Consider the following 12,389-nt stretch of genomic DNA (forward strand, 5'->3'; position numbering starts at 1 on the left):
TGTTATTGGCTGGGAGTGGTGTAACAAGTTAAGCAAGAAAAAAAATATCATTGATTAAGGATTAGGCACTATAATTGATTACTTATATGCAGTTTTTTATGGATAAGTGATTTTTTTGGCCTATCCAAAAATGAAGGAGGTCCCTTTTAAAAGATTAAGGAGAATGAATGAAAAGAACGACACCATGAAAAGGGACTTGCTATGATAGTTGAGTCCAAACAGCGTACTGTTGAACAACACATACGCATGTACCCACATTAGTGAGTGGATAAACACTGCTGATGTATTGCCAGATGCACTTTTCGGGGTTCGAACTCAGAATTTAAGTACGATAGGCGAACGTGGTTTCAACTTGATTTGATTTTTTTTGTTTTTTTTCGAAAAATTTTGGTCAAAATTTTATTTTATAAAAAATTTTCTTGACATTTTGTTAAATCACCTGTTTCATATAGTCGCTTATCGTTGCTTATAAAAAATGATTATTAATTCTTTGTTTTGTCAATACCACTGAAACAACTCTTTCCCTTGATAATTCTTTAGCTTCGAACAATTTCAATTGAAAAATTTTGCCAATATGTTATTTATAACAAAAAATTTTGTTTAATCTTATCATTGATCTGCGTGCGTTGCACACATTCTGCAAAATAAATTATTGCTTCCGTTTGCAAACTTTGCAAGAGTATATTATCTATGAGCGCAACCATCGTCGCGTCATGGTAGAGAGAATAGGGCAAAAAGTTCCCCAGAGAGCTTTCGCTTAATCAGGCATACTGCGTACTACCTCAAAATTATCAAACCAAGCCAACTGTTGGTTGCTGACATACGTAGTCATGAGTCATGGGGCTAACAAATGTTTCCTCCTGCCATTTCCCCCAATTTCCATGCTGAAAACCAACTCACGTTTTCCAATGCTTATCCATGCTGTTGCACACAAAAGGATTTTGTGATATTATCCCGACAAAACTCCGATCACATGTGTCACACACATAAACACCCATACAAACTCATATTCAACAATGCAAAGGGGAATTAAAAAAAACCCGGAAAAGCCATGCCACCAAAAACGGGCACCATCATCATGAAATATGAAATGGGGGGGGGGGGGGGGGAGGGGGAGGAGATACACTAACGATTTTTAATAGTGTGGTAGGTCATGTTCATTGATAGCATGCATGGCATGCTGCTGTTGTTAGCATTATGGGGTGTATAAGGATGTGCGCCTATTTTGTGCTTGCGAGAATGTGTGCTTGAGTTTTGGAGTGCCTAAAAGAGACAGTGAATGTGTCATCATACAATATGCGGGTTGCATGTGTGGTGGGCGTATATGAAATACACTGAGAAAATTTACAAGTAAAACTCAAATTTAAAAGGAACAAGTAAGAAGGCGTTAAGTTCGGTCGGGCCGAACTTTGGATACCCACCACCTCGGGTATATATGGAAATCATCTTTCATCATAATTCCGTGAAAAATGCATATTTTATGCCCCCAAAATGCAAATTTGCCATTGAACAGGGGCAAGGAACAGGGGAAAACTTCTCACATATCAATGAGTGCTGTCCGATTCAAGTTTTTTTAAGCTCAATGATAAGGGGCCTCCTTTTTATAGCCGATTCCGAACGGCATGCCGCAGTGCCACACCGCTTTGTAGAGAAGTTTTTACATGGCTGCCATACCAAATGGTACAGCACCTTCCAAATGTCACCAGCATTAGGAGAGGATAACCACCGCTGAAAATGTGCATGATGTTCTCGCCAGGATTCGAACCCAGGCGTTCAGCGTAATAGGCGGACATGTTAACCTCTGCGCTACGGTGACCTCCAGCAACTATATGGAAATATGGTGCGATTTGGACCAAACTCGGCACGGACATTGGGCGGTTATAAGTACAAGTCATTGTTCAATTTTGTAGAACAAAATATTGGTGCTTTTGGTAGCCATATCCAAATATAGACTGATCTGAATCATATGCGACACGGATGTCGAAAAGCCTAACATAAGTCACTGTGTTAAATTTCAGCGAAATGGGATTATAAATGCGCCTTTTATGGGGCCAAGACTTTAAATCGAGATATCGGTTTATATGGCAGCTATATTCAAATCTGAACCGATCTGGGCCAAATTGAAGAGGGTCATCAAAGGGCCTTACACAACTCTCTGTCCCAAATTTCGGCGACATCGCACAATAAATGAGCCTTTTATGGGCCAAAAACCTTAAATCGAGAGATCGGTCTATATGGCAGCTATATTCAAATCTGGACCGATCTTGGTCAAATTGAAGAACGATGTGGAAAGCCCTAACACAACTCACTGTCTCAAATTTCGGCGACATCGGACAATAAATGCGCCTTTTATGGGGCCAAGACTTTAAATCGAGAGATCGGACTATATGGCTACTATATTCAAATCTGGACCGATCTGGGTCAAATTGAAGAACGATGTCGAGTGACCTAACACAACTTACTGTCCTAAATTTCGGCGAAATCGAACAATAAATGCGCTTTTTATGGGCCCAAAAGGTTAAATCGAGAGACCGGTCTATATGGCATCTATATCCAAATCTGGACCGATCTGGGCTAAATTGAAGATAGATGTCGAAGGATCTAAAACAACTCAATGTCCCAAATTTCGTCGAAGTCTGACAATAAATGCGCCTTTTATAGGGCCAAGACTATAAATCGAGAGATCGGTCTATATGGCAGCTATATCCAAATCTGGACCAATCTGGGCTAAATTGAAGATAGATGTCGAAGGATCTAAAACAACTCAATGTCCCAAATTTTGGCGAAGTCTGACAATAAATGAGCCTTTTATGGGCCCAATACCTTAAATCGAGAGATCGGTCTATATGGCAGCTATATTCAAATCTGGACCGATCTGGGCTAAATTGAAGATAGATGTCGAAGGGTCTAAAACAACTCAATGTCCTAAATTTCGGCGAAGTCTGACAATAAATGCGCCTTTTATGGGCCTAAAACCTTAAATCGAGAGATCGGTCTATATGGCAGCTATATTCAAATCTGGACCGATCTGGGCTAAATTGAAGATAGATGTCGAAGGGTCTAACACAACTTATTGTCCCAAATTTCGGCGAAATCAGGCAATAAATGAGCCTTTTATGAGCCAAAAACCTTAAATCGAGAGATTGGTCTATATGGCACCTATATTCAAATCTGGACCGATCTGAGCCAAATTGAAGATAGATGTCGAAGGGCTAAAACAACTCAATGTCCCAAATTTCGGCGAAGTCTGACAATAAATGAGCCTTTTATGGGCCCAAGACCTTAAATCGAGAGATCGGTCCATATGGCAGCTATATTCAAATCTGGACCGATCTGGGTCAAATTGAAGAATGACGTCGAAGGCCATAACACAACATTCGGCGACATCGGACAATAAATTAGCCTTTTACGGGCCAAAAACCTTAAATCGAGAGATTGGTCTATATGGCAGCTATATTCAAATATGGACCTATCTGGGCCAAATTGAAGAACGATGTCGAGTGACCTAACACAACTTACTGTCCTAAATTTCAGCAAAATCGGACAATAAATGCGCCTTTTATGGGCCTAAACCTTAAATCGAGAGATCGGTCTATATGGCAGCTATATTCAAATCTGGACCGATCTGGGCTGAATTGAAGATAGATGTCGAAGGGTCTAACACAACTTATTGTCCCAAATTTCGGCGAAATCTGACAATAAATGGGCCTTTTATGAGCCCAAGACCTTAAATCGAAAGATGGGTCCATATGGCAGCTATATCCAAATCTAGACCGATCTGGGCCAAATTGAAGAAGCATATCGAGTGACCTAACACAACTCACTGTCCAAGATTTCAGCAAAATCGGATAATAAATGTGCTTTTATGGGACTAAGACCTTAAATCGGCGGATCGGTCTATATGGGGGCTATATCAAGGTATAGTCCGATAAAGCTTTGGAAATGGATATTTCGATGTGTTGCAAACATAATGACACAATGAATATACCCCCATCCTTCGGTGGTGGGTATAAAAATTATGATGTTTTTTACACTCCCCACCATCATTATGCCTTTAGTAATACCACAAAACATTGATCTAATACCGAATAGACTTTTATGAAATTTAATTTCTTTCAGTGTGTGCCAATATGAATATGTTTGTGAATGAGTTTCCTGGCCATGGAGTTTACTTCGCAAGCGATGATGGCATATGGGGTGTTTTGTGTCGTCATTTGCAATTTGCCGGGAATGTGGCCTTTTTATACCCACCACCATAGAATAGGGGATATATTCATTTTGTCATTCCGTTTGCAACACATGCAAATTTTCACTTCCGACCCTACAAAGTATACATTAGAGGTGTGCACGTGAGTCGTGAGTAGTCGTGTCACGCGTAAGTTACGTGATTCGTGAGTGAGATCCAAATCTAATCAGTGGAACGTGCGTGAATCTTGACTCACAACGCTAATCACGACTTATGAGAAAATCACGAACCACGAGATATGACGACTTTAAGAACATCGCGATTTAGCGTTAGTATTCTATTACGCTTTCGGAAAAGTCGCCAGCCAACATTTTTAATTGTTTCGCGAGCAAAATTTGACAGCAATCAAATGTTTTTGTTTCCATAACAAAACACGTTTTTATACCCATTACCTCGAAATATTCGTCTAAGACCCCATATATACTTTAAATATTCTTGATAGTCTCGACATTCTGAGTCGATCTAGCCGTTTCCGTCACTCTGTCGAAATAACGATAGCGGTCGAAAGCATAATGCTAGCCGCTTGAAATTTTGCACAGATACTGACTATTGTTGTAGTTCGTTGGGGATTGCAAATGGGTCATATGGGTTCAGATTTAGATATAGCTCCATATCAACCGATCTCCCGATTTGATTCCTGAGCCCCCGGAAACAGCATTTCTTATCCGATTTGGCTGAAATTTTGCAAGTGTGTTCCGTTATGACTTACAACAGCTGCGCCAAGACCGATCCGAATCGGTCTATATCCTGATACAGCTCCCTTATAAACCGATATCTCGATTTGACCCTTACAAGCCGCAGTGTTTGTCCGTTTTGGCTGAAATTTTGCATGTAGTGTTCTGTTATGACTTTCAATTACTGTGCCAAGTAAGGTCCAAATGGGTCTATAACCTGATACAGCTCCCATATAAACCGATCTCCCGCTTCGACTTCTCGAGCCCTTACACGCCTCAATTTTTATCCGATTTGGCTGAAAATTTGCATGTAGTGTTCTGTTATGACTTCCAATTACTGTGCCAAGTAAGGTCCAAATCGGCCTGTAACCTGATATAGCTCCCATATAAACTGATCTCCCGATTTGGCTTCTTGAGCCCTTACAAGCCCCAAAAAGATGCCGGCAATGGTAGCCATAATGGTTTCAAGGGTTCCTCACTAAAAAAAATACTTTTTTTTCGCCTATCTTTGTCCGATTTTTTCGCGGTCGTTTGTAGAAAAAATTATTTTTCGCTTCATTGAAAAATATTTTTTCAATCGTGATTCGCAAGTTTTTCGTCCGTCTTGAGTTTTCTTGTAAGTCTTGATTTTTTCGTGAAACTGATTTTTTGCGAGTCGTGACTTTTTCGTGAGTGGTGCGTGAGTGGTGCGTGAGTATAATTTTTGTCCCGTGAGCGTGCGTGAACGTGAATCAACATAAAATTGTAGTGCGTGAGCGTGAATATTTTTTTTTTGTCTCTTGATCTTGCGTGAGTGCAAAATCTCACGTGCACATCGCAAGTCTACAAATTCCTGATCATCGTAAAATTCTAAGACGATTTAACGATGTCCATGTGTCTGTCCATCTGTCCGTCCGTCTCTTATAATCACAATACTGCCTTCAGATACTGAGCTGAAATTTTGCACAGATCCGTATTTTTTCTACACGCAGGTAAAGGGTTAACCGATCTGCCGACAGAGGATTTAGCTGAAATTTGAAACAGTGAGTTGTTTTAAGCCTCCGTCATTCGGTCTGAATATTGCTCAGATCGGACCATATTTATATATAGCTGCCATATAGACCGATCTGCCGACAGAGCGTCTGAAGCCTGTAAAAGACGCCTTTGTTATCCGGTTTGAAATTTGACACAGTTAGTTATATTAAAACTCTCGACATCCGACCCAAAAATGGACCCTCGATCCAAGCAAACGAAAAAGAACCATGATTATACGCGTTGGCGGATGTATCCAAAAATCGGATCAAGCAATGGAGGGTTAGTCATTAATGGATTAACATGTGTTTACTTGTTTTCTTTTTTCATTTCATCTATTTAAGTTTTTTCTACAGTGTTGTGTCATATTAACGAAATTTTATAGTTTCATTATAATTGGTTTTTGTGCGTGATATGATATTTTTCCCTTAAAACCTGAATATTAATTCTTTTCCTGAGGCTTAAAAATTTCCTTTCTTGCTCAAAATGTTTTTGTTTTTGTTAAATTCCATGGTAACCTCTAATGACCCTATTCAACCCCAATATTTTAATACCAACTTATTTATGTAACTATTTTACCAGTTATCTGCTGCATGTCCCCCTTTGCAAAGTTTTCTCTGTGCACTCCCCTAATATTTAAGAATTTCCTTATATTAACCATTTCCTTTGTCAGATTAAAACCTAAAGTTCAACGCATGAACTCCCTAACTGTGTCTTAAAGCCTTAAAGTTCCGCACTACTTTTTCAGTGGCATCTACAACGAAGACTATCTTTAGCGCAGCGTGTTGCATATATTGCTTCCTCGTTTATTTTTTGCTTCTTCCCTCCATTGAGATTTGAATCGATGTCGCCATGGTGTCTCCTTTGTTTTTTTTTTTTGTGTTAGTGAAATAGTCTTTGGATGTGGTTTCACTTATACGGCAATGTTTGTTTGCGGGTGTTGTGTTGGAGTTTATCCTCATTGTATGCCAGAGTTTTTGCCATTGGCTTAGTAAGCTGGTGTGTTTGTAATTGTGGTGTAATAAAGGCAGAGTATTGAAACAAATACACACACACATTAGCTCATTATCAGTGTAGGCGTTTTGTTTTCGCAAAGTGTTGAAGCGTTAAATAACAAAAAGAAATTCAAAGGGAAAAGAAATATTTTTAGCATATAAAATGTTTTTCCTTCTAGGTGGCTAATAGCAAACAGAAATTTTTTTCAATATCTCTCTATAACGAAGTTTCGATATCACGCTTTTGCATGCACGGCAGCGATTTACCTTTGAGTGTCATTCCTGCTTTGGCATCTTTTTCCATTGCCATTTTTTGTTGGCAACACAATGTTAGTGTTTTTGAATAAATCTATTGGATATCTTATCGATTGAGACATTTTATAAGTCTGGCCCCAATATGGGCTTGTAGAGTTTATGGCATCCTACTGATCGTTTCACTATTGCCCTTTTGTTGCCCGCTCCCTGAACTCCGACTGCGACGCCTCAAAAGACTTCTTCTTCAACAAGTTTAATGATTGCATTCCTCTGGCCTTTACTGCCAATTCGTCTGCATTTTCGTTCCCCCCTACTTTCCTATGTCACCGTAACCAGACGCGATGCGGATCTTGTCATCCTCAGATAAGAAGTCGCTCATCTACTTCTTATACTCCAAAACTATTCGTAACCTTACCGTCCTGGCTGTTATAGCCATTTTACTGTTCGTAAAGATTTCCACACTCGAAGTTCTCGCGTTAACACCGTACCGCCTCATGGATTCCGTGTTCGCTGGGATCTCCGCCTGCAGGACCGTATAATGATAGGGGAGTCAGAAACAGATCTCTGTACTTAAGGCATACACTGTCTTCCAGCTTTGATCCGTCCGTGTAGCATGAACTTCCTGATGGCATTACCAGAGCTACGTCAATCTAAGACTGTACCGAAAGACAGCAGTGGCTCGCCTCAAGTGCCGTCTCAGATATCCGATACAAAAACTCTTCCATTCCTTCACGATCTCCAATCCCCGCCTCGATTATCTCCCGATAGTCTGACCTGCTCTTATCCTCCATTAATTTCTCCCATCGCCTTAAGTCTCATAGCCGCAAGAGTGACTGACTCAAACTTAATCTTTTTGTCCAGGTGGCGGTTATCTAGAATAGACTCTGGTACTTTATCACCTCGCCTATGCCAAGGCAATGTCCTGTAAGTCGGTTATAATGTCCCCTATGTTTCGCCATCACCATCCACCAAATTACCAAGGCGTATGTGAGTACGCTCCTATAGAGCCAGTGGTCTATCTATGCTTTTGTATGTGGCACTTCAGTTTTATTTCCTATTAATGAAGAAACATGGCGTTCTAAGTGTAAGTCTAGGTCGGTCGGGATTGTAAATGGGCCATATCGGTCCATGTTTTGATATAGCTGCCATATAAACCGATCTTGGGTCTTGACTTCTTGAGCCTCTAGAGGGCGCAATTCTTATCCGATTGGAATGAAATTTTGCACGAAGTGTTTCGATATGACTGCCAACAACTGTTCCAAGTTAGGTTCAAATTGGGGCATAACCTGATATAGCTGCCATATAAACCGACCTTGGGTTTTGACTTCTTGAGCCTTTAGAGGGCGCAATTCTTATCCGATTTGAATGAATTTTTGCACGAAGTATTTTGTTATGATATCCAACAACTGCGCCAAGTATGGTTTAAATCGAACCATAACCTTATATAGCTGCCATATAAACTGATCTGGGATCTTGACTTCTTGAGCCACTAGAGGGCGCATTTCCTATCCAATTTGGCTGAAATTTTCTACGGCGGATCCACGCATGACCATTAACATACGTGTTTTTAATGGTCTGAAACGGTCTATAGCTCGATACAGCTCCCATATAAGTCGATCTCTCTATTTTACTTCTTGAGCCCCCAAAGGGCGCAATTCTTATTCGAATTGGCTGACATTTTACACAGGTCTCCAACATATAATTTAATTGTGGTCCAAACCGGACCATATTTTGATATCGCTCTAATAGCAGAGCAAATCTTTTCTTATATCCTGTTTTGCCTAAGAAGAGATGCCGGGAATAGAATTCGACAAATGCGATCGATGGTGGAGGGTATATAAGATTCGGCCCGACCGAACTTAGCACGCTTTTACTTGTTTTCTTTATGTTCTTAGTTTTTCGGTTTTTATAATCGGGTAATTTCTGTTTTTATTTTTTTTTTTTAATTTTTATTTTTTTTATTTTTAATTTTTTTTTTAATTTTTAATTTTTTTTTTAATTTTTATTTTTTTTTTTAATTTTTTATTTTTTTTTTTAATTTTTAATTTTTTTTTAATATATAATTTTTAATTTTTTTTTTTAATTTTTAATTTTTTTTTATTTTTTATTAATTTTTATTTTATTTATTTTTTATTAATTTTTTATTTAATTTTTTTTTAATTTTTAATTTTTTATTTTATTTTTTTTATTTTTTAATTTCTTTTTATTGTTTTTATTATTTTATTTAATTTTTTTTATTTTTTATTTAATTTTTTTTATATTTTGTTTATTTTTTTATATTTTATTTTTTTTTTTTAAATTTTTATTTATATGTATTTTTTTATTTTTTGTTAATATAAGGTGTTTTTCCTTTTTTTGTGTAATCTTTTTATTATCACTATTATTTTTGTTATTCTTTTACGTTTTATTTTTTTATTATTGGTTAATTTTTTATTATTTTTTTTATTGCTGGTAAAATTTTTTATTTTTGTATTTCTTTCGTTATTTTTTTTTGTTGTTTTTTTTTTATTTTTTTTTTGGTTTTTTTTTATTTTTTTTTTAGTTTTTTTCTGTTTTTTATTTTTTTTGTTTTTTTTTATTTTTTATTTTTTTTTGTTTTTTATTTTTTTTTGTTTTTTTTTTATTTTTTTTTGTTTTTTTTTTATTTTTTTTTTGTTTAATTTTATTTCTTTTTGTTTTTTTTTTGTGTTTTTGTTTTTGTTTTTGTTTATGTTTATGTTTTTTTTTTCTTTTTTCTTGTTATGTTTTGTGTAATTTTTTATTTTTTTTTATTTTATTATTATTGGGTATTTGTTATATTTTCTACTATTCTTTGGTATATTTTTATTTTTTAACTTCTAGTTATTTTTTTATTTTTTTTTTAATTTTTTGTTTAAATTATTTTTATTATTGAGTATTTTATTTATTATTGGTAATTTTATTTTGTATTTTATTTATTATTGGTAATTGTTTTTTTTATTATTGGGTAATTTTTTTATTTGTATTTTGTTTTCTGCCTGTTAGGGCGAACATTCGAGACGAGCTTAATGATCGAAGATTTTTCCAATGGAAAAGGAAAGACAGAGATCACAACACACCAATCACTGTTTACATTTACAATTCTTTAACGTTATTCTATTTATTTTGATTTAACTACAATCCAAAATTACATTCCCAATTCATTTCGAAAATACGTATTTGCTTTGTTTCCTTTCAAACTTTTGTCTTTGAAAATCCTTTAAATCCCTAATTGCCTTATGCACATTGCATTTTACCGGAAATTTTGCAGGATGCTGTATCAACACTAAAACGCTTTGGCACTTTCATAAGGCGCCATAAAATTTTCTCTTGGCCCGCCCCACATGGAGCCATATACAGCGAGCAGCAGATTTTAAATTATATTCAATATGCGTCTTTGCTCAACCATAAACCAACGTCTTATCATACATTTTATTCTATTTGCTATCATCATCATCATCTTCGTCGTCGTCGCTGTCGTCTTCGACATTGTCGTAGAATTTACCAGTGTTTAGTGTCGTCATAATGTCTGGTAATATTGGAGCACAGCTACTATTGTGCCACTATGTCATTTTTCTATTTTTTTTTGTTTGTATTGAATCAACGGCTCCTTCCTCATTCCTCTCATTTGTATGCTCTCCCACTCCCCTTTATGCTGTCGATGACTTCGATGTGCAGCACATTATGGCAAAGTTTCGGGGGAGAGCTACTCTTTGTAGAGGAATTTTGTTTTTGCATTTATGCATAACCAACACTCTCTGTTTATGCTCTTTCAAACGAATGTAAGGCTTCGAAGAGTAAGGCTTCGTGCGTTCTGCTGCTGTGTGTCAGCATGCATTTTACTGATGCACATCTAATGGCTAGAGATGGGGATACAGACATTGAGTGTTGCTGTTGTTGTTGTTTTATTTATATTACTGCTGTTGTTGCGCTGCTGCAAACGGCTGCTGCCGAAGACTGCTGCCGTTTGTGATGGCAAACTTTTACTACGATTCACAAGAATATTTTAGTTTAGTAGTTTCCGTACAAGTTGCAGGTTGCCTAGCACGCTTCGCGTCGATTCAATATACATAAATTTAGCGGCAAAATAACCCCGACATTAAGGAAGAAAAACCCCCAAAGCACAATAGCAGTTACGCACATAGTGGTCGTTTAGTGGTGCGTGGTAGATTGCGTGTGGCGGAGTTGTGGTGTGGTTTGGTGGGTTGTACTAGAAAGTCAAGCAGTTGGCGGGAGAGAAGTCGGTGTACTACTACTACTACTGCCACTACGATGAAATGCATGCTTCTGGAATAGCATGAAATTTATGTGCTTTGCTACATGCCAAATTGTGTGTAATTAAATTGAAGTATTGTGGATTGCGAAGGAGTTGCAGTTGCATTTATTCTGTTTTTTGTCAAACTCACTCTTGTCCTACAATTGCAAGCTAAAGGATAACTTTATGACAATTTTTTAAGTGAACAAAAAAAAAAAAGAAAGACTGAAAAGTGCCCTTTTAAATTTTTTACGGTCCATTTAGTTGTGACATTAAGTGTTTCGTGTGTGTGTGTGTGTGTGTGTGCACTTGTTTTTATTCGTGGTGTTGTGACTTTTTCATACTGTTCATGTCTCACATTCTGGTCATTTAACTGTATACACATTGACCGCTTTAATTGTGGTCCCCGTTACTTCTGGAAAATCGCTACGCTTCCTACTTTTCTTCCTTAATTACCGAGTGCGGGGGAATTTTTCTACTCAACTGGGGGTTTCCACACATTGCCGCCCAATCTTCATTGCACTTGAGTAGGCGTTGCAGTGTTTATTTTAATTACTTTTTTCTTCCTGACTGTGGTATTGCGGTTGTCGGTTTTGTGGGATATTTATTTATGAATCCAGATGAAATTACATTCCTACCACGGTGAGTACATTAAATGCTTTTTTTGTAAGTATTTTTCATGTGGAAAAAGGATGATGATTTTAAAATTTAAAACAATTGATGGTTTAAGGTAAAAATTATGATGTCAAACTGTAACAGACAATTTCGATGAGCCTTGGTGAATGTCGAATGATATCTCTACGATGCTCGTCTCTCCGTCATTCTGTTAGGAGTTACAAACGGAATGGCTAGATTAGTATACCCCCATCCTATGATGGTGGGTGTAAAAATAGGTTAATTGAAAAAAATCACTTGAAATAATTGATGTTAAGGACTTTTTAATACATTTCACTCCG

General features: G+C 37.0%; 1 protein-coding gene across 6 annotated transcripts in view; it reads left to right on the forward strand.

The window, feature by feature from the left end:
• The window catches only part of LOC106095391 (dnaJ homolog subfamily C member 7), an 83,835-nt gene that overhangs the window by 37,665 nt on the left and 33,781 nt on the right, over positions 1-12,389 (forward strand). The window contains exon 1 of one of the 6 annotated variants that reach the window (XM_059364623.1): positions 11,807-12,075. The exons of the other annotated variants lie outside the window; for them this stretch is intronic. Coding sequence (XP_059220606.1) covers positions 12,044-12,075 — 32 coding nt within the window. The 5' untranslated portion in view covers positions 11,807-12,043. Of the gene's footprint in view, positions 1-11,806; positions 12,076-12,389 lie in introns of those variants that run through there. 6 annotated transcript variants of the gene reach the window in all.

Source organism: Stomoxys calcitrans, chromosome 3 (genome assembly GCF_963082655.1).
Source record: "Stomoxys calcitrans chromosome 3, idStoCalc2.1, whole genome shotgun sequence".
Classification (NCBI taxonomy): domain Eukaryota; kingdom Metazoa; phylum Arthropoda; class Insecta; order Diptera; family Muscidae; genus Stomoxys; species Stomoxys calcitrans.